Raw genomic sequence first — 20,637 nt, forward strand, 5'->3', positions numbered from 1 at the left:
GATTAGTTGACCACAGGTGCGTGGGTTTATCTCTGGCCTTTCTATCCTGTTCCATTGATCTATATTTCTATTTTTGTGCCAGTACCATATTGTCTTGATTACTGTAGCTTTGTAGTATAATCTGAAGTCAGGTAGTCTGATTCCGCCAGCTCCGTTTTTTCCCCTCAAGACTGCTTTGGCTATCCGGGGTCTTTTGTGTCTCCACACAAATTTTAAGATTTTTTGTTCTAGTTCAGTAAAAAATTGCCATTGGTAGTTTGATAGGGATTGCATTGAATCTGTAGATTGCTTTTGGTAGTATAGTCATTTTCACAATACTGATTCTTCCAATCCAAGAACATGGTATTTCTCTCCATCTATTTGTATCATCTTTAATTTCTTTCAGCAGTGTCTTATAGTTTTCTGCATAAAGGTCTTTTGTCTCTGCAGGTAGGTTTATTCCTAGGTATTTTATTCTTTTTGTTGCAATGGTAAATGGGAGTGGTTCCTTAATTTCTCTTTCAGATTTTTCACCTTTTGTGTATAGAAATGCAAGAGATTTCTGTGCATTAATTTTGTATCCTGCAACTTTACCAAATTCATTGATTAGCTCTAGGAGTTTTCTGGTGGCATCTTTAGGATTCTTTATGTATAGTCATGTCATCTGCAAACAGTGACAGTTTTACTTCTTCTTTTCCAATTTGTATTCCTTTTATTTTTTTCTTCTTTAATTGCCATGGTAAAACTTCCAAAACTATGTTGAATAAGAGTGGTGAGAATGGTCACCTTTGTCTTGTTACTGATCTTTGAGGAAATGCTTTCAGTTGTTCACCATTCAGAATGATATTTGCTGTGTGTTTGTCATATATGGCCTTTATTATGTTGAGGTAGGTTCCCTCTATGACCACTTTCTGGAGAGTTTTTATCATAAATGGGTGTTGATTTTTGTCAAAAGCTTTTTTTGCATCTATTGAGATGATCATATGGTTTTATTCTTCAATTTGTTAATATGGTGTATCACAGTGATTGATTTGGGTATATTGAAGAATCCTTGCACCCCTCGGATAAATCCCACTTGATCATGGTGTATGATCCTTTTAATGTGTTGTTGGATTCTGTTTCCTAGTATTTTCTTGAGGATTTTTGCATCTATATTCATCAGTGATATTGGTCTGTAATTTTCTTTTTTTGTAGTATCCTTCTCTGGATTTGGTATCAGGGTGATGGTGGCTTCATGGAATGAGTTAGGAGTGTTCCTTCCTCTGCAATTTTGTGGAAAAGTTTGAGAAGGATGGGTGTTTGCTCTTCTGTAAATGTTTGATAGAAGTCACCTCTGAAGTCCACTGGTCCTGGACTTTTGTTTGTTGGAAGATTTTTAATCACAGTTTCAATTTCATTACTGGTGATTGGTCTGTTCATATTTTCTATTTCTTCCTGGTTCAGTCTTGGAAGGTTATATCCCTGTAAGAATTTGTCCATTTCTTCCAGGTTGTCCATTTTATTGGCATAGAGTTGCTTGTAGTAGTCTCAGGATGGTTTGTATTTCTGTGGTTTCTGTTATAACTTCTCCTTTTTCATTTCTAATTTTATTGATTTGAGTCCTCTCCCTCTTTTTCTTGATGAGTCTGGCTAATGGTTTATCAATTTTGTTTATCTTCTCCAAGAAGAAGCTTCTAGTTTTATTGATCTATTGTTTTCTTTGTTTCTATTTCATTTATTTCTGCTCTGATCTTTATGATTTCTTTCCTTCATCTAACTTTGGGTTTTGTTTGTTCTTCTTTCTCTAGTTCCTTTAGGTGTAAGGTTAGATTGTTTTGAGATTTTTCTTGTTTCTTGAGGTAGGCTCGTATTGCTATACACTTCCCTCTTAGAACTGTTTTTGCTGCATCCCATAGGTTTTGGATCATCGTGTTTTCATTGTAATTTGTCTCCAGGTATTTTTTTTATTTATTCTTTGATTTCTTCAGCGAGCTTGGGTATTTAGTAATGTATTGTTTAGCCTCCATGTCTTTATGTTTTTTACGTTTTTTTCCCTGTAATTCATTTCTAATCTCATAATGTTGTGGTCAGAAAAGATGCTTGATATGATTTCAATTTTCTTAATTTACTGAGGTTTGATTTGTGATCCAAGATGTGATCTATCCTGGAGAATGTTCCATGTGCACTTGAAAAGAAAGTGTAATCTGCTGTTTTTGGATGGAATGTCCTATAAATATCAATTACATATAGCTGATCTATTGTGTCATTTAAAGCTTGTGTTTCCTTATTAATTTTCTATTTGGATGATCTGTCCATTGGTGTAAGTGAGGTGTTAAAGTCCCCCACTATTATTGTGTTACTGTTGATTTCCTCTTTTATAGCTGTTAGCAGTTGCCTTATGTATTGAGGTGTTCCTATGTTGGGTGCGTATATATTTATAATTGTTATATCTTCTTCTTGGATTGATCCCTTGATCATTATGTAGTGTCCTTCCTTGTCTCTTGTAATGTTCTTTATTTTAAACTCGATTTTGTCTGATATGAGTATTGCTACTCCAGCTTTCTTTTGATTTCCATTTGCATGGAATGTGTTTTTCCATCCCCTCACTTTCAGTCTGTATGTGTCCCTAGGTCTAAAGTGGGTCTCTTGTAGACAGCATATATATGGGTCTTGTTTTTGTATCCATTCAGCGAGCCTGTGTCTTTTGGTTGGAGCATTTAATCCATTCACGTTTAAGGTAATTATCGACATGTATGTTCCTATGACCATTTTCTTAATTGTTATGGGTTTGTTTTTGTAGGCCCTTTTCTTCTCTTGTGTTTCCCACTTAGAGAAGTTCCTTTAGCATTTGTTGTAGAGCTGGTTTGGTGGTGCTGAATTCTCTTAGCTTTTGCTTGTCTGTAAAGCTTTTTATTTCTCTGTCGAATCTGAATGAGGTCCTTGCCGGGTAGAGTAACCTTCGTTGTAGGTTCTTCCCTTTCATCATTTTAAATATATCATGCCACTCCCTTCTGGCTTGTAGAGTTTCTGCTGAGAAATCAGCTGTTAATTTTATAGGAGTTCCCTCATATGTTATTTGTCATTTTTCCCTTGTTGCTTTGAATAATTTTTCTTTGTCTTTAATTTTTTCAATTTGATTACTATGTGTCCCCATGTGTTTCTCCTTGGGTTTATCCTGCCTGGGACTCTCTGCACTTCCTGGAATTGGGTGGCTATTTCCTTTCCCATGTTAAGAAAGTTTTCAACTATAATCTCTTCAAATATTTTCTCTGGTCTCTTCTCTCTCTCTCTTCCTTCTGGGACCCCTATAATGTGAATGTTGTTGCATTTAATGTTGTCTCAAAGGTCTCTTAGTCTGTCTTCATTTCTTTTCATTCTTTTTTCCTTATTCTGTTCCACAGCAGTGAATTCCACCATTTTGCCTTTCAGGACACTTCTCCATTCTTTTGCCTCAGTTATTCTGCTATTGATTCCTTCTAGTGTAGTTTTCATTTCAGTTATTGTATTGTTCATCTCTGTTTGTTTGTTCTTTAATTCTTCTAGGTGTTTGTTCTTTAATTCTTCTAGGTCTTTGTTAAACATTGCTTGCATCTTCTCGATCTTTGCCTCCATTCTTTTTCTGAGGTCCTGGTTCGTCTTCACTATCATTATTCTGAATTCTTTTTCTGGAAGGTTGCCTATCTCCCCTTCATTTAGTTGTTTTTCTGGGGTTTTATCTTGTTCCTTTGTCTGGTACATAGCCCTCTGCCTTTTCATCTTGTCTATCTTTTTGTGAATGTGGTTTTTGTTCCATAGGCTGCAGGATTGTAGTTCTTCTTGCTTCTGCTGTCTGCCCTCTGGTGGATGAGACTATCTAAGAGGCTTGTGCAAGTTTTCTGATGAGAGGGATTGGTGGTGGGTGGAGCTGGCTGTTGCTCTGCTGGGAAGAGCTCAGTAAAAGTTTAATCCGCTTGTCTGCTGATGGGTGTGTCTGGGTTCCCTCCCTGTTGGTTGTTTGGCCTGAGGGAACCCAACACTGGAGCCCACCTGGCTCTTCAGTGGGGTTAATGGTGGACTCTGGGAGGGCTCATAACAAGGAGTAGTTCCCAGAACTTCTGCTGCCAGTGTCCTTGTTCTCACAGTGAGCCACAGCCACCCCCCGCCTCTGCAGAAGACCCTCCAACACTAGCAGGTAGGTCTTGTTCAGTCTCCTATGGGGTCACTGCTCCTTCCCCTGGGTCCCGATGCTCACACTACTTTGTGTGTGCCCTCCAAGAGTGGAGCCTCTGTTTCCCCCAGTCCTGTCGAAGTCCTGCAATCAAATCCTGCTAGCCTTCAAAGTCTGATTCTCTAGGAATTCTTCTCCCATTTCAGGACCCCCAGGTTGGGAAGCCTGACGTGGGGCTCAGAGCCTTCACTCCAGTTGGTGGACCTCTGTGGTATAAGTGTTCTCCAGTTTGTAAGTCACCCACCCAGCAGTTTTATTTTGATTGCGCTCCTCTTACCGTCTCATTGTGGCTTCTCCTTTGTCTTTGGATGCGGGGTATCTCTGTTGGTGAGTTCCAGTGTCTTCCTGTCGATGATTGTTCAGCAGTTAGTTGTGATTCTGGTGCTCCCGCAAGAGGGAGTGAGCGCATGTCCTTCTACTCCGCTATCTTGAACCAGTCCCCCAATCTTTTATTCTTTAAGTATTTGTTTCCCTGGCATATAGAATTCATATTGATTTACAGTAGGTCTCATAAAATAGTAAACATTACTTCATAGATAATTACCAAAAGGAAAAGAAATGGTATGAATTGTTTAAATAGTTTAAGAAAATCCTAGGCAAAATAAAGTTCATGCAAAGCATGAAACAAATTATGTCACTAGTAACTGACCAACTATTTTGAAATAATTTCCAAATAGTGCTTCAGCAAATGTTCATAAATGGCATGTTTAGAGACCACCTTCTTTATTATTTTAGCCATTTTTAAAAATTAAGATAATTGACATATATCATTGTATTAGTTTTAGGAGTACAATGATTTGATATATGTACATATTGCAAAATAACAACTACAATAAGTTTGGTTAACATCTATCACTATACATAGTTGCAATTTTTTTTGTTATAAGAACTTTTCAGATCTACTCTCTTAGCAACTTTCAAATATACAATGCAGCATTGTTAACTGTAGTCACCATGCTGTACATTACATCCCCAGGATTAATTTATCTTATAACTGTATATTTGTACCCTCTGACCACCTTTACCTTCAAAGTCATCTGTAGAGAACTGATTTTAACAAAGTGAACACATTTTGCTTACAGAGACCATTACTCTTATCAGAAAGATGTATTCGTTTTTAAGTTAGAAAATGACATTCTGCATATGCACAACGTAAATATGTGCAAAGAATTAAGAACAGAGAGAGCACTGAGTTGAAGGGAAAGGTAACATAAATGGTTGAACATAAAGTAAGAAAGTAAATCATTAGTTTTTATTTTAGTGTGGTCGAAAATTTTCCCCATCCTAAATAATATCAGTAAAAGCAACTCAAAGAATTGAAAGCAATGATATTAAGTCAGTGTAATGTAGGTTAGTCTTTCTAGTTGATAAGTGTCTCTAATAGCAACTGTGTTTTAATAAATAGGGCTAATTCCTGAGAATCAAATAATGCTCTTGAAATTTACATTATTAAATCTGTAGCAAGGTGAATAGCATCAGGTCAAACCTTTGTAAACCCAAAGGAATGTGGAGTTTTCTGACACAGTATTTCCAAGATTAATTAAACAGTAAGTCATTGCATATCAAAATAAATCTGTTGAAAAAATAATAATGCATGTAAAATTATATTTTAACCTGATCATGTCACCCCAATTCTCTAAGGATAAAAGTTTTGGAATAGCAAATAATTCAACATCTCTGCTCATTTAACACACACTTTTTTCATTAGATATACTATATAACACATATGTGCTCTTCCCAGCTAATTTTAATGTTATTTCCAGAAACTCTTTGAATAGAGATCACTAAGCTATTTTTGCAACATGAGTAAAGCACTCTAAAAGGTGAATTAAATCACACATTATTTCTATATCACTGCACTCAGATATTTTTAAACTGTTGAAAGCAAAGGAAAAGTTTGAGAAGAGAGCATAATTGTTTACTTTGTACAGGATGAGAAAGTGTAGATAATCCTCTTTCTAAATTTTGTTTATAATCGATCTGCTCAATACTGAAAACATTCAGCAGTTTCCCCCACTATATCTGGAGCTCAACACAGAAACTCTTTCATCACTTTGAACTTTTCTTTAAACGGCTCTCAATCATATCCCAAGTCCAAATCACATATACATGTCTTTTTCCTAAATTACTATGATCGAAAAACATTACCAATATCTCGAGTGTGTGCTTGAAGTGCAGTTAATGCCTTTTTAAAAATTAGGACAAAATATGCAAAACTTGAATGCCTTCTTCTTCAACTGGAAACATCTGGGGACATTTATGTGGAGATAGTATTCCTCTTACTTCTTTAAAGCAATTTTGGAAATGGGCTTCACAAATGGAGATAAAACAAGTTGGATTAGATTCAACAATCTCTATGTAGTGTGACCAACTGTCCCAGTTTGCTCAGGACTAGGATTTCCAGAGTCATGAGACTTTTAATACTAAAATAAGAAAGCCCCAGGCAAAACAAGAGTCTGTCGACTCTTTCTCCAAGTTTCCATTCACCTTTAACATGGTTTACATCTACAAATATATCTATGACCACTTTTTTTCACTAATAAAATAAAAATAACTGTCCAGAACAATAAAGTCGGCTGACTTTCTTGCGTCCTTATCTAAACATTCAACAAAAGAGAAAAAGAATAAAGAGAGCAAAAACCCCAGGTAATTTGAAGTCATCTGAAATTCAGCCTCTGAGGAGGAAAGAAAGTATGTATAAAACCAAGACTACCTCAAAAGACAGATTTACCCTCCTGAATTTTTCCTCCTGACCCATCTGTATTTGGAATGTTCCCCTATTCCTCAACCTGTGGCAGTATCTCCCTGTGAACGAAAGCTTAACACAAACCAACTGACTACATCTACAAACATCTTGTCTAAACTGAAATTGGATCTCCTAGTGGGACTAAAATCTAGGAAATGGTATGTGCATGCAGTGGTCTTCTGTTTCAAGCAATCTCAGAAGCAGATTTACTTTCCATGAAGTCAGAAGATCAGCTTTGTCCTTGATGAACTCTTGCTTTAAAACTCCCATGGACACAAGGTACATCACAATATCTTCTAAACAGTGATTACATTGATTTTTATGTAAAATACAGAATGACAAAACTTTTCAGAGGATGGCATCATCACCAAAATTGTGTTACTGAGAGTTATTTGAAAATTACTCTTGTGTTCCTTGACTTCTTCTAGTCATTACTTCCAAAGCACTGATATAGGAGTTGTCACTTAACATGCTACAAAACCTGTTGCATTTATAAAATCTAATATTTTCCTTCAGTATCTCTATCCCCTCCCCAGTTTTCTTAATGAGTATCTCCTTTAACCATTTAAAATTGCCAAGCTTATCCCACACTGTTCCATATAATTGATCTAATTTCCTACATATCAGTCAACATCCTCCATGTCAATGTTCTCATCAGAATCCCTTCATAATGAGCATGCCACATCCATATCTAGATAATTACTTCAGATTCGGAAGTTAAAAAGTCATCAGAATAAATCTGTATGTATAGCTCTGTTGTCATTTTAAAAATTCAATTCAAGTAAACAAAAGACATCTATACTGTACAAATTTAGGAAAATCATATTGGATCATCTCTGGTTTTTATCTGTTACAATGTCATTTATTCTGAAAAAAGTATTACTTTAATCACTTATTTACTCATTCTTTAACTAATGATTGCCCATGTCATACCAGATACTGTGTTTAGGCAGCAGAGATCATGTATACTTAGCACTTATAAGAATTTAAGATAAAATATTATACGTAAGGAAAATAACAAAGTCTTAGGATCTTTAAGTCACAATGAACTTAACTGGCAAGTTCTTGTTAAAGGAAATTTATAATAGCCTATATATGTGTCCTGGTCAAGTTTTTTCCACCAAGTAGGCCTGAATTCCCTACCTGTGAAAAGAGATACTTCTAGCCATGAGATATATTCCAATATCCTGGATGTGTATAAATAGGGGACCATATAATTCATCAACTAAACAAAGATACTCCTGAGAATGAAAGAGGTACTTTTAGTAATTACTTCAAAACAGCAGGACTTAATCCAGCAATGTCCCAGACAGTAGGTATATGTGTGTATATATGTATATGGTTGCCTATATATGTGCATGTATATAGGACATAGAGTGCTACCACTAACACAGAACCGGTGTTCTTTACTGGCACTAGAATTCTGTTCTAACAATACTTGCACCACCATTGCTCAAAGAGATATTAACATCAGCTCAAAAGCTCTTATAGCTACTGTGATCTTACACCCCAAATTTGCTAAAGCAGCTCTATTAGTAATAGGTTATCCTTTTATTGCCATAATAGTTTTATAACTTAAAATATCATGTGTCCCAATTTGATTTGGCGAATACAGTAGTAGTAAAATTAATAACCCCTCCTTCTGTGCAGAAATAAGATAAGGTTTAAAAATTCAGATTCAAAGGGCAAAAGATCAATTCTACTAAGATCTTCCCTGTCACTAGGGGGCAGAAGCCATTCATGTAATGAAGTAAAGGTTCAAGAAATTTCTGTAAGTGGTTTGTTTCAAAGATTTTAGATTTTTTAGAAAACTGTCCAAGTAACAGAATGGGATACTTGCTATATACATCTATTTAAACTAAATGTCAATGAAATATTTTTGGCTTAAATATAGACAATTTGCTTACATCTAAAGTTTGGGAAAACATTTTAATTAAATGAGAAAAAAATATTATGTTAAACATTTTAGGAAATACAAAGGACCCATTAAGTTTACTTACAATTGACATTAGAGTTAGTACGTAGTGCTGCAAATTCTGTCCATGATGATGAACCATTTTAGCATCAGCTGTAACCATAACTTCCACGTATCTTGGATACGATAAAAAACGTTTTTTCCTGGAATGTAATTGACTTCTTTCATCTTTCAATGATATATTTTTTGAAGAGTCTCCTAAAACTATTTCCTCCTTTATATTAAGATCTTCATTCATGTCGCTGTAGTTATGAAAGAGTAAAGTGGTTTTCTTTATTTGAATTTCTGGTGGGGGAAGAATACAATAATGTGGATTCATTAAGTTGGAGGTGACTCAAAATACTGAACAGAATAGAATAACCAAAAATATTGAATACTTACACACCTGCTTCCAATATGAAATAAAAGGACAAAAAGAAATTACTTTAAAGTGTCATACCATATTATCATAAGCATTACTACTCATAGTAATATAATGTTCACATTTTCATAGACTGCACTAACAAAACTGTATGTAAGTCTTATTTTAACAGCTATGACTATTCAAAACATATATTAACCACTGGGCAGAAAATAAAAACAAATCAAGGAGAACTTATGTTTTTTTCAGTAGGTAAATTGGGTCCTCAAGCCACTGATTGCATCTAATCTCATTACAGAGAAATATTTTGTAGGATGAAACTTCATAAATACAGAAAAGAAACATATTTTTATACAACATGTGAAGAGCACCAACGGAAAATGAACCCATATAACAATAGACGGCTTTTCAAACCCAGAAAGTCAAAGGTTGATATAAATTGTATAATACTTGATTACATAAAATACCTGATTACTTTTATTACATTTGTTTATATATAAATGCAGTGTTAAAGCTGCTGAAACCTTAGGGATTATTATGGCAACTACTTGAAGTCCTATGCCTTTATAAAAGTCACTTCTAAATTCTTATTTGTGCTAATGGAAAAAAATTCATAGGCAGCATGAGTGTTTGTCCTATTTCCTTCTCTTTAAATTTATTCCTCTACTCTCTTTCTTATTTTTCTCTTATAATTGTTTAGTGAAACTATTTAGAACAGAAAAGTGGACCAAAGACATCAGGTAAGAAGAAATAAAAGGTCCTGAATAGCTCATAAAGCAAATCATCAATACCACAATCAAGATTTAGTTGTACTATAAGGATTAGACAAAATATAAAACTATATTACAGAAATAATTCATTTCACTTAAAATTAGCAGCAATCCTATGGTTGTAAAAAAAAAAAAGAAACAAAAGTCCTTGAACAATGTTTCCAAAGATGAACTACTTTTTCTAATTCTTAAAACCATCCTGCCTTTTAATGTTACTATGCTCTTAAGTTTTAAAAGTTATCTCAATGGGAGATTAAGGGAATCTGGCAAACTGAATATACATTCCTAAAACTTTGTCCTGCCATATTTTTCCTAGGGTGATTCAACCACCAAAATATCCATGACTATTTATTAGACCCTGGAGAAGATCCCAGATATATCTGATGAATACAAATCTCAGATTTATCAGAAAGAAGCTAAATATTCATGTTTTGATTCATTGTTTCATCCACTTCATTCAAAATAAACTTTCATTGAGTACCTACTCTATGTCAGCAAACATTTAGAAACTGAGGAGCAAACAGCATCTAATAAGGATTTCACTCTCGTGGGAAGAGAAAAAAATAAGTGAACACATACTGAAGCACTTAAATTTACCTCAAATTTGTTCTTAAATAACAATTCAACCAAAAGACAAAAAAAGTGACTCAACCTTACCAAAATGGCTAAAACTTAAAAGACTGATAATACCAAGTGTTGGTACAGCCACTTTGGAAAACTATCTGGCAATTTCTAAGTTAAGTTACACATGTACCCCATGGCCCTGCAATTACAATCCTAGATACATACCTAAGAAAAGGAAAATATATGTCCACAAAACACTTGTATAAGAATGTCCATAGCATGACCAGCATAGAGACCAATGGAACAGAATAAAGAACCAAGAAATAAACCCTCACATATATGGTCAAATGATCTTTGACAAGGGTGCTAAGGACACTCCATGGGGAAAGAACAGGCTCCTCAACAAATGGTGTTGGGAAAACTAGATATCTCCATGTAGAAGAATGAAATTGGACCTTACCTTACAACATATATACAAATTAACTCAAGGGCTTCCCTGGTGGCACAGTGGTTGAGAGTCCACCTGCTGATGCAGGGGACATGGGTTCGTGCCCTGGTCCGGGAAGATCCCACATGCCGTGGAGCGGCTGGGCCCGTGAGCCATGGCCGCTGAACCTGCGTGTCCGGAGCCTGTGCTCCGCAACGGGAGAGGCCACAACAGTGAGAGGCCCGCGTATCCCCCCCAAAAAATAATAATAATTATAACTCAAAATGGATTAAGATCTAAAAGAAAGACCTAAAACTTTGAAACTCCTAAAAGAAAACAGAGGAAAAGCTTCATGACAGTGGGTTTGGCAATGATGATTTGGATGTGACACCAAAGCACAGGCAATAAATGCAAAAAATAGACAAATATGACTACAAACTTAAAAATGTATGTGCATTAAAGAACACAGTCCACAGAGTGAAAATGCAACCTATTGAATGGGAGAAGATATTTGCAAATCATATCTGATAAGGAGTTGAGCAGGTAATATACAGAATATATATATAAATATATATATAATATATATATATAAATATATATATATATAAACTCTTACAACTCAATAAAAATAACCTGATTACTTAAATGGTAAAAGGACTTGAATAGACATTTTACCAAAGAGAATATAAAAATGGACAACAAGCATATAAAAAAAGATGTTCAACATCACTTATCATTAGAGAAATGCAAATCAAAACTACAAACAGATATCATTTCACACCCATTAGGATGGCAACTATTAAAAAAAAACAGAAAATAAGTGTCAATGAGGATGTGGAGAAATTGGAACCTTTGTGAACTGTTGGTAAGATTATAAAATGGTGCAACCGCTATGGGTAACAGTATAAAAGTACCTTAAAAATTTACATATAGAACTACCATATGATCCAGCAATTCTACATCTCGGTATATATCCAAACAAATTAAAAACAGGGTCTTGAAGTAATAGTTGCACATCCATGTTCATTGCAGCATTATTCACAACAGCCAAAGGGTGGAAGCAGCCCAAATATCTATTGATAGATAAATGCATAAATGAAATGTGGTATATGTATAAAATGGATTATTCAGCCTTAAAAAAGGAAATTATTTCATGCTCTGACATGGATGAACCTTGAGGATAGTATGCTAACTAAAAATGAGCCAGCCACAAAAATATAAATCCTGTATGATTCCACTTACAAGGTATCTAAAATAGTCAAAATCATAGAAACGAAGTTGAATGGTTAGTTACCAGGGCCTGTCAATATCTCACTACCTGAGATAGCTCCCAAAGTCTGTCCAGCCTGGGTGCTAAGAAATGAAACATCTCACTGGTTAATAGTAAGTTAAACAACACATTTGATGAAGCACTATGTCTTGAAGGAGTCAAACTGATAGTAAGTTAGAATAGGTGGTTCTTTGCAGGCTGAAACAATGAAAGAAACAAATAGAATTCCAAACTGGAAGGAAAACACTGGATATAGTAATATAGCACAGAAAAAAAAAGTCTCTAGAACAAAAGAATATATAAATTTTAAATTTAAATTCAATTCTGGAGTAATTAATCAATTGAAAAAGGAAAAAAATAGCAAATATCAGGATCCTATAAACATTAAGAAGACATTATAAATAACTTGATGCAAAGAAATTCAGAAATGTTTTCTAGAACATTTCTGAAAAAAATACAACATCAAAACTGACCCATAAAGAAGTAGGAAGCCTAATAGCCACATAACTTTAAAAAAATTGAACTCTAATAAAATCCAGTCTCAAAGGGCTTCACCAGTAAATATGACTAAACATTTAAAGAAGAAATAGCTCTACTTTCTCAAATACTTTTCTAAGAATTAAAAAAAAAAAAAGAGGGAGAAAGATCCCTAACATGTTTTATGAGGATTTTAAATGACGATATATCAGAATATCTTCAAGATCTGGTTTTTATTTTTAAAACAGGACTCTTTAGGACACAAAAAATACTAACCATAAAGACTATTCATTTGAGTAAGTTAAGACTTTGAATTTGTGTTTACCACTATGGGAGTAGGAGAAGGTATCTGCAATAAATATAAGTAAAGGGCTTGAGGAGTCAAGATGGCAGTGTGGAAAGATGCAGAGTTCTCATCTCCTCACAATTAGGGTGCCTGCTGGATGCTGGTAGGGGACCCTGATGCCCAAGGAGACAGGAAGAACCCCAAAGCAAACTGGTAGGACGTGGGGGCACTGAGCAGGGAGGAGAAGTGGAGGCCAGACAGAACTGGTGCCCCTGAGGGATGACTGAGAGGGGGGAGGGGTTCCCATGCCTGGAGGGACCCTCAGGGGCTCGGACTGGGGGGAACAGACCCAGCATCTCCCCTGCCCAATCGGCCGGGGAAGTCTGCCCGGCTCTCGGGCCCGGTCCTACGCCCTCAGAGGTCCCCTCCAGCCTGGGTTGCTCCTGGGGGCATAGAAGGGAGGACAGGAGAGAACAGGAGAGGCAGGTGGGAGGGGGTCTCCAGGACCAGAGGAGCAGGAAAGGAGCAGAGGGCATTTGCCCGACCCAACTGGGCATGGGGAGCCTGTTGAGTTCCCAGGACAGTCCCCCACCCTCTGAAGCCCCCTCCAGGCCACGTGGGTCCTGGGAGCATAGGAGGGCAGCCAGGGAGATCAGGAGAGGCAGGTGGGAGGGATCAGGAGAGGAGCTGAGGGCATTTTCCCCACCCACTCAAGCCCAGGAAGTCTACTGGGCTCCCTGGTGGGGTACCCCACCCTCTGAGACCAGAGGTGGGGGGCACACCTGGGCCTCTTCTGTTCCATTGAGCCTAAGCCCCACACCCCCCACCCCAACCCACCCCCACCATTTCCAGCCCTGTGGGTACTAAGCATATGCCCTGCCGACTGCCCAAACCTCACCCCTGCTTAGGCCCTGCCCTCCACAGCCAAGGCCTTTTTGACTTTTTCATTTTCCTCCTCTTCCTTTTTATTATTGCAGTTCTGTTTTACCTTCTGGTTGTTGTTTCATCTATATTTTTATTTTTATATTTTTTTCTAACACAGCTGGATATTTTTTTGCACCCCCGCGTGGCTTGCGGGATCTTGATTCACGAGCTGCGTGTCGGGCAGAAGCTCCTGCGGTGGGAGCTCCAAGTCCAAACCACTGGACTACCAGAGAACCTCAAACCCCAGGGAATATTCATCGGAGTGAGGTCTCCCAGAGGTCCTCATCTCAGCACCAAGATCCAGCTCTACCCAACAGCCTACACACTCCAGGTTTCGAAGCCTCAGGCCAAACAACCATTAAGACAGGAACACAATCCCACTCATTAAACAAAAAGGAAAAAAATAAAATTAGACAGCAAAAAATGTCACAGATGATGGAGCAAGGTAAAAACCTGCAAGACAAAATAAATGAAGAAGAAATAGGCAATCTGCTGAAAAAGAATTCAGAGTAATGATAGTAAAGATGATCCAGAATCTCGGAAAAAGAATGGAGGCACAGATTGAGAAAATACAAGAAATGTTTAACAAAGATCTAGAAGAACTAAAGAACAAGCAAACAGAGATGAACAACACAATAACTGAAATGAAAAATACACTAGAAGGAAACAATAACAGAATAACTGAGGCAGAAGAACGGATAAGTGAGCTGGAAGACAAGATGGTGGAAATATCTGGCAAGGAGCAGAACAAAGGAAAAAAAAAAGAGAAAGAATTGAAGACAATCTAAGAGACCTCTGGGACAACAGTAAATACACCAACATTCGAATTATGGGGTCCCAGAAGAAGAAGAAAAATAGAAAGGGTCTGAGAAAATATTTGAAGAGATTATAGTAGAAAACTTCCCTAACATGGGAAAGGAAATAGTCACCCAAGTGCAGGAAACACAGAGAGTCCCATACAGGATAAACCCTAGGAGAAACACACCAAAGCACATATTAATCAAACTAACAAAAATTAAATTGAAAGAAAAAATATTAAAAGCAGCAAGGGAAAAACAAAAAATAACATACAAAAGAATCCCCATAAGGTATCAGCTGATTTTTCAGCAGAAACTCTGCAGGCCAGCAGGGAATGGCAGGATATACTTAAAGTGATGAAGGGGAAAATACCTACCACCAAGATTATTTTACCCATCAAGGATCTCACTCAGATTCGACAGAGAAATCAAAAGATTTTCACACAAGCAAGAGTTAAGAGAATTCAGCACCATCAAACCAGCTTTACAACAAATGCTAAAGAAACTTCTCTAGGCAGGAAACACAAGAGAAGAAAAAGACTCACAAAAACAAACCCAAAACAATCAAGAAAATGGAAATAGGAACATACATATTGATAATAACCTTGAATGTAAATGGATTAAATGCCCCAACCAAAAGACACAGACTGGCTGAATGGATACAAAAACAAGACCCACATATATGTTGTCTACAAGAGACCCACTTCAAAGTGAAAGGATGGAAAAAGATATTCCATGCAAATGGAAATCAAAAGAAAGCTGCAGTAGCAATACTCATATCAGATAAAATAGACTTTAAAATAAGGACTGTTAAAACAGATAAGAAAGAAAACTACATAATGATCAAGGGATCAATCCAAGAAGATATAACAGTTATAAGTGTGCACCCAACATAGGAGCACCTCAATACATAAGGCAAATGCTATGAAAGAGGAAATCGACAGTAACACAATAATAGTAGGGGACTTTAACACCCCACTTTCACCAATGGGCAGATCATCCAAACAGAAAATAAATAAGGAAACACAAGCTTTAAGTGACACATTACACCAGATGGACTTAATTGATATTTATAGGACATTCCATCCAAAAACAACAGAATACACTTTCTTCTCAAGTGCTCATAGAACATTCTCCAGGATAGATCATATCTTAGGCCACAAATCAAGCCCTGGAAAATTTAAGAAAATTAAAATTATATCAAGCATCTTTTCTGACCACACGCTATGAGACTGGAAATTAATTAGAGGAAACACACTGTAAAAACCACAAATACATAGAGGCTAAACAGTGCACTACTAAATAACCAAGAGATCACTGAAGAAATCAAAGAAGAAATAAAAAAATACGTAGAAACAAATGAAACAAAAACAAAATGACCCAAAACCTATGGGACACAGCAAAAGCAGTTCTAAGAGGGAAGTTTATAGCAATTCAATCTCATAACATGAAACAGGAAGAATCTCAAATAAACAATCTAACCTTACACTTAAAGCAACTAGAGAAAGAAGAACAAACAAAACACAAAGTCAGTAGAAGGAAATAAATCATAAAGATCAGAGCAGAAATAAATGAAATAGAAATGAAGAAAACAATAGCAAAGATCAATAAAACTAAAAGCTGGTCCTTTGAGAAGATAAAAAAAATTGATACACCCTTAGCCAGACTCATCAAGAAAAAAAGGGAGAGCAAATCAATAAAATTAGAAATGAAAAAGGAGAAATCACAACTGACACCGCAGAAATACAAATGATTATAAGAGACTACTATAAACAACTATATGCCAATAAAATGGACAACCACGAAGAAATGGAAAAATTCTTGGAAAGGTACAATTTTCCAAGACTGAACTAGGAAGAATTAGAAAATATAAACAGACATAACAAAAGTAATGAAATTGAAACTGTAATTAAAAATATTCCAACAAACAAAAGCCCAGAACCAGAAGGCTTCACTCTTCAAACATTTAGAAAAGAGCTAACACTGATCCCTCTCAAACTCTTCCAAAAATTGCAGAAGGAGGAACAATCCCAAATTAATTCTATGAAGCCACATCACGCTGATACCAAAACCAGAAAAAGATATCACAAAAAAAGAAAATTGTAGACCAATATCACTGATGAACATAGACGTAAAAATCCGGAACAAAATACTAGCAAACAGAATCCAACAACATATTAAAAGGATCATACACCATGGTCAAGTGGGATTTATCCCAGGAATGCAAGGAGTCTTCAATATATGCAAATCAATCAATGTGATACACCGTATCAACAAATCAAGGGAAAAAATATGATCATCTCAATAGATGCAGAAAAAGCTTTTGACAAAGTTCAACACCGATTTACGATAAAAACTCTCTAGAAAATGGGCACAGAGGGAACCTACCTCAATATAATAAAGGCCATATATGACAAACCCACAGCAAACATCATACTCAATGGTGAAAAACTGAAAGCATTTCCTCTAAGATCAGGAACAAGACAAGGAAGTCCACTCTCCCCACTCTTATTCAACATAGTTTTGGAAGTCCTAGCCATGGCAATCAGAGAAGAAAAAGAAATAAAAGGAATACAAGTTGGAAAAGAAGAAGTAAAAGTGTCACTGTTTGCAGATGACATGATACTATACACGGATAATCTTAAAGATGCCACCAGAAAACTATTAGAACTAATCAATGAATTTGATAAGGTTTCAGGATACAAAATTAATGCACAGAAATATCTGGCGTTCCTATACACTAATGATGAAAAATCAGAAAAAGAAACTAAGGAAACAATCTCATTTAACACTGCAACAAAAAGAATAAAATACCTAGGAATAAACCTACATAAGGAGGCGAAAAACTTGTACTCAGAAAACTCTAAAACACTGATGAAAGAAATCACCAAATGACATAAACAGATGGAAAAATATACCATTTTCTTGTATTGGAAGAATCAACATTGTGAAAATGCTGATACTACCCAAAGCAATCTACAGATTCAATTCAATCCCTATCAAACTACCAACGGCATTTTTCACAGGACTAGAACCAAAAATCTTACAATTCGTATGGAAACAAAAAAGACCCCGAATAGCCAAAGTAATTTTGATAAAGAAAAATGGAGCTGGAGGAATCAAGCTCCCCAACCTCAAAGTATACTACAAAGCTACAGTAATCAAGACAATATGGTACTGGCACAAAAACAGAAATATAGATCAATCATACAGGATAGAAAGCCCAGAGATAAACCCACACATATATGGTCACCTAATATATGACAAAGGAGGCAAGAACATACAAAGGATAAGAGACAGACTCTTCAATAATTGGTGCTGGGAAAACTGGACAGCTACATGTAAAAGAATTAAATTAGAACACTACCTAACAGCATACACAAAAATAAACTCCAAATGGATTACAGACCTAAATGTAAGACCAGACACTATAAACCTCAGAGAAAAACATAGGAAAAACACTCTTTGACATAAATCACAGCAAGATCTTTTTTGACCCACCTTCTAGAGTAATGTAAATAAAAACAAAAATAAACAAATGGGACCTAATTAAACTTAAAAGCTTTTGCACAGCAAAGGAAACCATAAACAAGATGAAAAGACAACCCTCAGAATGGGAGAAAATATTTGCAAATGAAACAACGGACAAAGGATTAATCTCCAAAATATACAAACAGTTCATTGAAACAATGGACAAAGGATTAATCTCCAAATATACAAACAGCTCATGGAGCTCAATATCAAAAGAACAAACAATTCAATTAAAAAATGGGTGGAAGACCTAAATAGACATTTCACCAAAGAAGACATACAGATGGCCAAGAGGCACATGAAAAGATGCTCAACATCACTAATTATCAGAGAAATGCAAATCAAAACTACAATGAGGCATCACCTCACACCGGTCAGAATGGCCATTATCAAAAAATCTAGAAAAAATAAATGCTGGAAAAGGTGTGGTGAAAAAAGGAACCCTCCTGCACTGTTGGTGGGAATGTAAATTGATACAACCACTATGGAGGACAGTATGGAGGTTCCTTAAAAAGCTAAATATAGAACTACCATATGACCCAGCAACCCCACTACTGGGCATATACCCTGATTAAACCATAATTCAAAAAGAGACATGTACCACAATGTTCACTGCAGCACTATTTACAATAGCCAGGACATGGAAGCAACCTAAATGTCCATCTACAGATGAATGGATAAAGAAGCTGTGGCACATACATACAATGGAATATTACTCAGCCATAAAAGGAAACAAAATTGAGTTATTTGTAGTGAGGTGGATGTACTTAGATTCTGTCATACAGAGTGAAGTAAGTCACAAAGAGAAAAATGAACACCACAGGCTAACACATATATATGGAATCTAAAAAAAAAAAAAAAAGGTTCTGAAGAACCTAGGGGCAGGACAGGAATAAAGACATAGACATAGAGAATGGACTGAGGACACAGGGGAAGAGGGGGAAGCTGGGGCAAAATGAGAGTAGCATCGACATATATACACTACTGAATGTAAAATAGTTAGCTAGTGGGAAGCAGCAGCATAGCACAGGGAAATCAGCTTGGTGCTTTGCGATGACCTAGAGGGGTGGGACAGGGAGGGTGGGAGGGAGGCTCAAGAGGGAGGGGATATGGGGATATATGTATACATATACCTGATTCACTTTGTTGTACAACAGAAACTAATACAGTATTGCAAAGCAATTATACTCTAATAAAGATCTATTAAAAAAATAAAGAGCTTATATGCAGATTATATAATTAACCACTGCAAATAAGAAATAAGTCAAAAATAAGGGAGACTTGAATATCTCACAAAAGACAAAAATCAAAGGCAATAAATATATGAAAACAGTGCAAAAAAATTATCGATAATCAGGGAAATGCACACTAAAACACAATGAGGGCTTCCCTGGTGGCGCAGTGGTTGAGAGTCCACCTGCCGATGCAGGTGACGCGGGTTCATGCCCTGGTCCGGGCAGATCCCACATGCCGCGAAGCGGCTGGGCCTGTGAGCCGTGGCCGCTAAGCCTGCACGTCTGGAGCCTGTGCTCCGCAACCGGAGAGGCCACAACTGTGAGAAGACTGCGTACCGCAAAAAAAAAAAAAAAAAAAAAAAAAAAAAAAACACACACACAATGAAACTTGACTATTTGCCCTCCCAAATGGCTAAAATGAAAAATATTGAAAATAACAAGGCATGGTAATATAATGTTATTACCATGAACCTCTTGTATACTGCTGGAGACGGTGAAAAGTGGCATATTCACTTTGGAAAATTTCAGTGGGGCAAGAAGGAACTGGGATAGGTCACATAGCTTTGTGCAAAAAAGGATATAATTATTATTTACTTTTAATATCAGCAAGTATCAGGTGTGTGTATAGACAACTGTTAAAATAACCACATTACCAAAGGAAAAAGCTACTCAGTAGAACTTCTAATTTCAAAAGGGTGGGAGATGACTTAAGAAAAGAAAACTCAGCTAAAGTAAGGAAATGGAGGAAAAAGAAATCAGAATATTATTAATATGAAATACAAATTACACAATATATTGGTTATTATAAGCCGAGTACAGATGACCCTTGAACAACATGGGTATGAGCTGTGTGCGTCTACTTATACGTGGATGTTTTTCAATAAATAGGGACTATAGTACTATGACCTGCAGTTGGTTGAATCCACGGGTGCAGAACCACAGATATGGAGAGCCAACTATAGAGATATAGGCGGAATTTCCACTGAGCAGGGGTCCGCACCCCAAACCCCTGTCTTGTTCAAGGATCAGCTGTACATTTCTGACAAATTTATTTGTATTAACTAATTTAATAGTGGCATGCAAAATAAGTACTATTGTTAATTCCATTT

The 20,637-nt window shown here is 36.3% G+C and overlaps 1 protein-coding gene across 3 annotated transcripts in view; it reads right to left on the bottom strand.

Annotated features, from left to right (window-relative positions):
* The window catches only part of ADAMTS20 (ADAM metallopeptidase with thrombospondin type 1 motif 20), a 188,927-nt gene that overhangs the window by 128,605 nt on the left and 39,685 nt on the right, over nt 1–20,637 (bottom strand). For all 3 annotated transcript variants that reach the window (XM_082635388.1, XM_082635386.1, XM_082635387.1), the window contains exon 4: nt 8,912–9,171. In XM_082635388.1, the coding sequence (XP_082491514.1) occupies nt 8,912–9,171 (260 nt within the window). The remainder of the gene's footprint in view (nt 1–8,911; nt 9,172–20,637) is intronic.

The sequence above is a fragment of the Mesoplodon mirus genome (assembly GCF_964341445.2).
Source record: "Mesoplodon mirus genome assembly, chromosome: 11".
NCBI lineage: Eukaryota > Metazoa > Chordata > Mammalia > Artiodactyla > Ziphiidae > Mesoplodon > Mesoplodon mirus.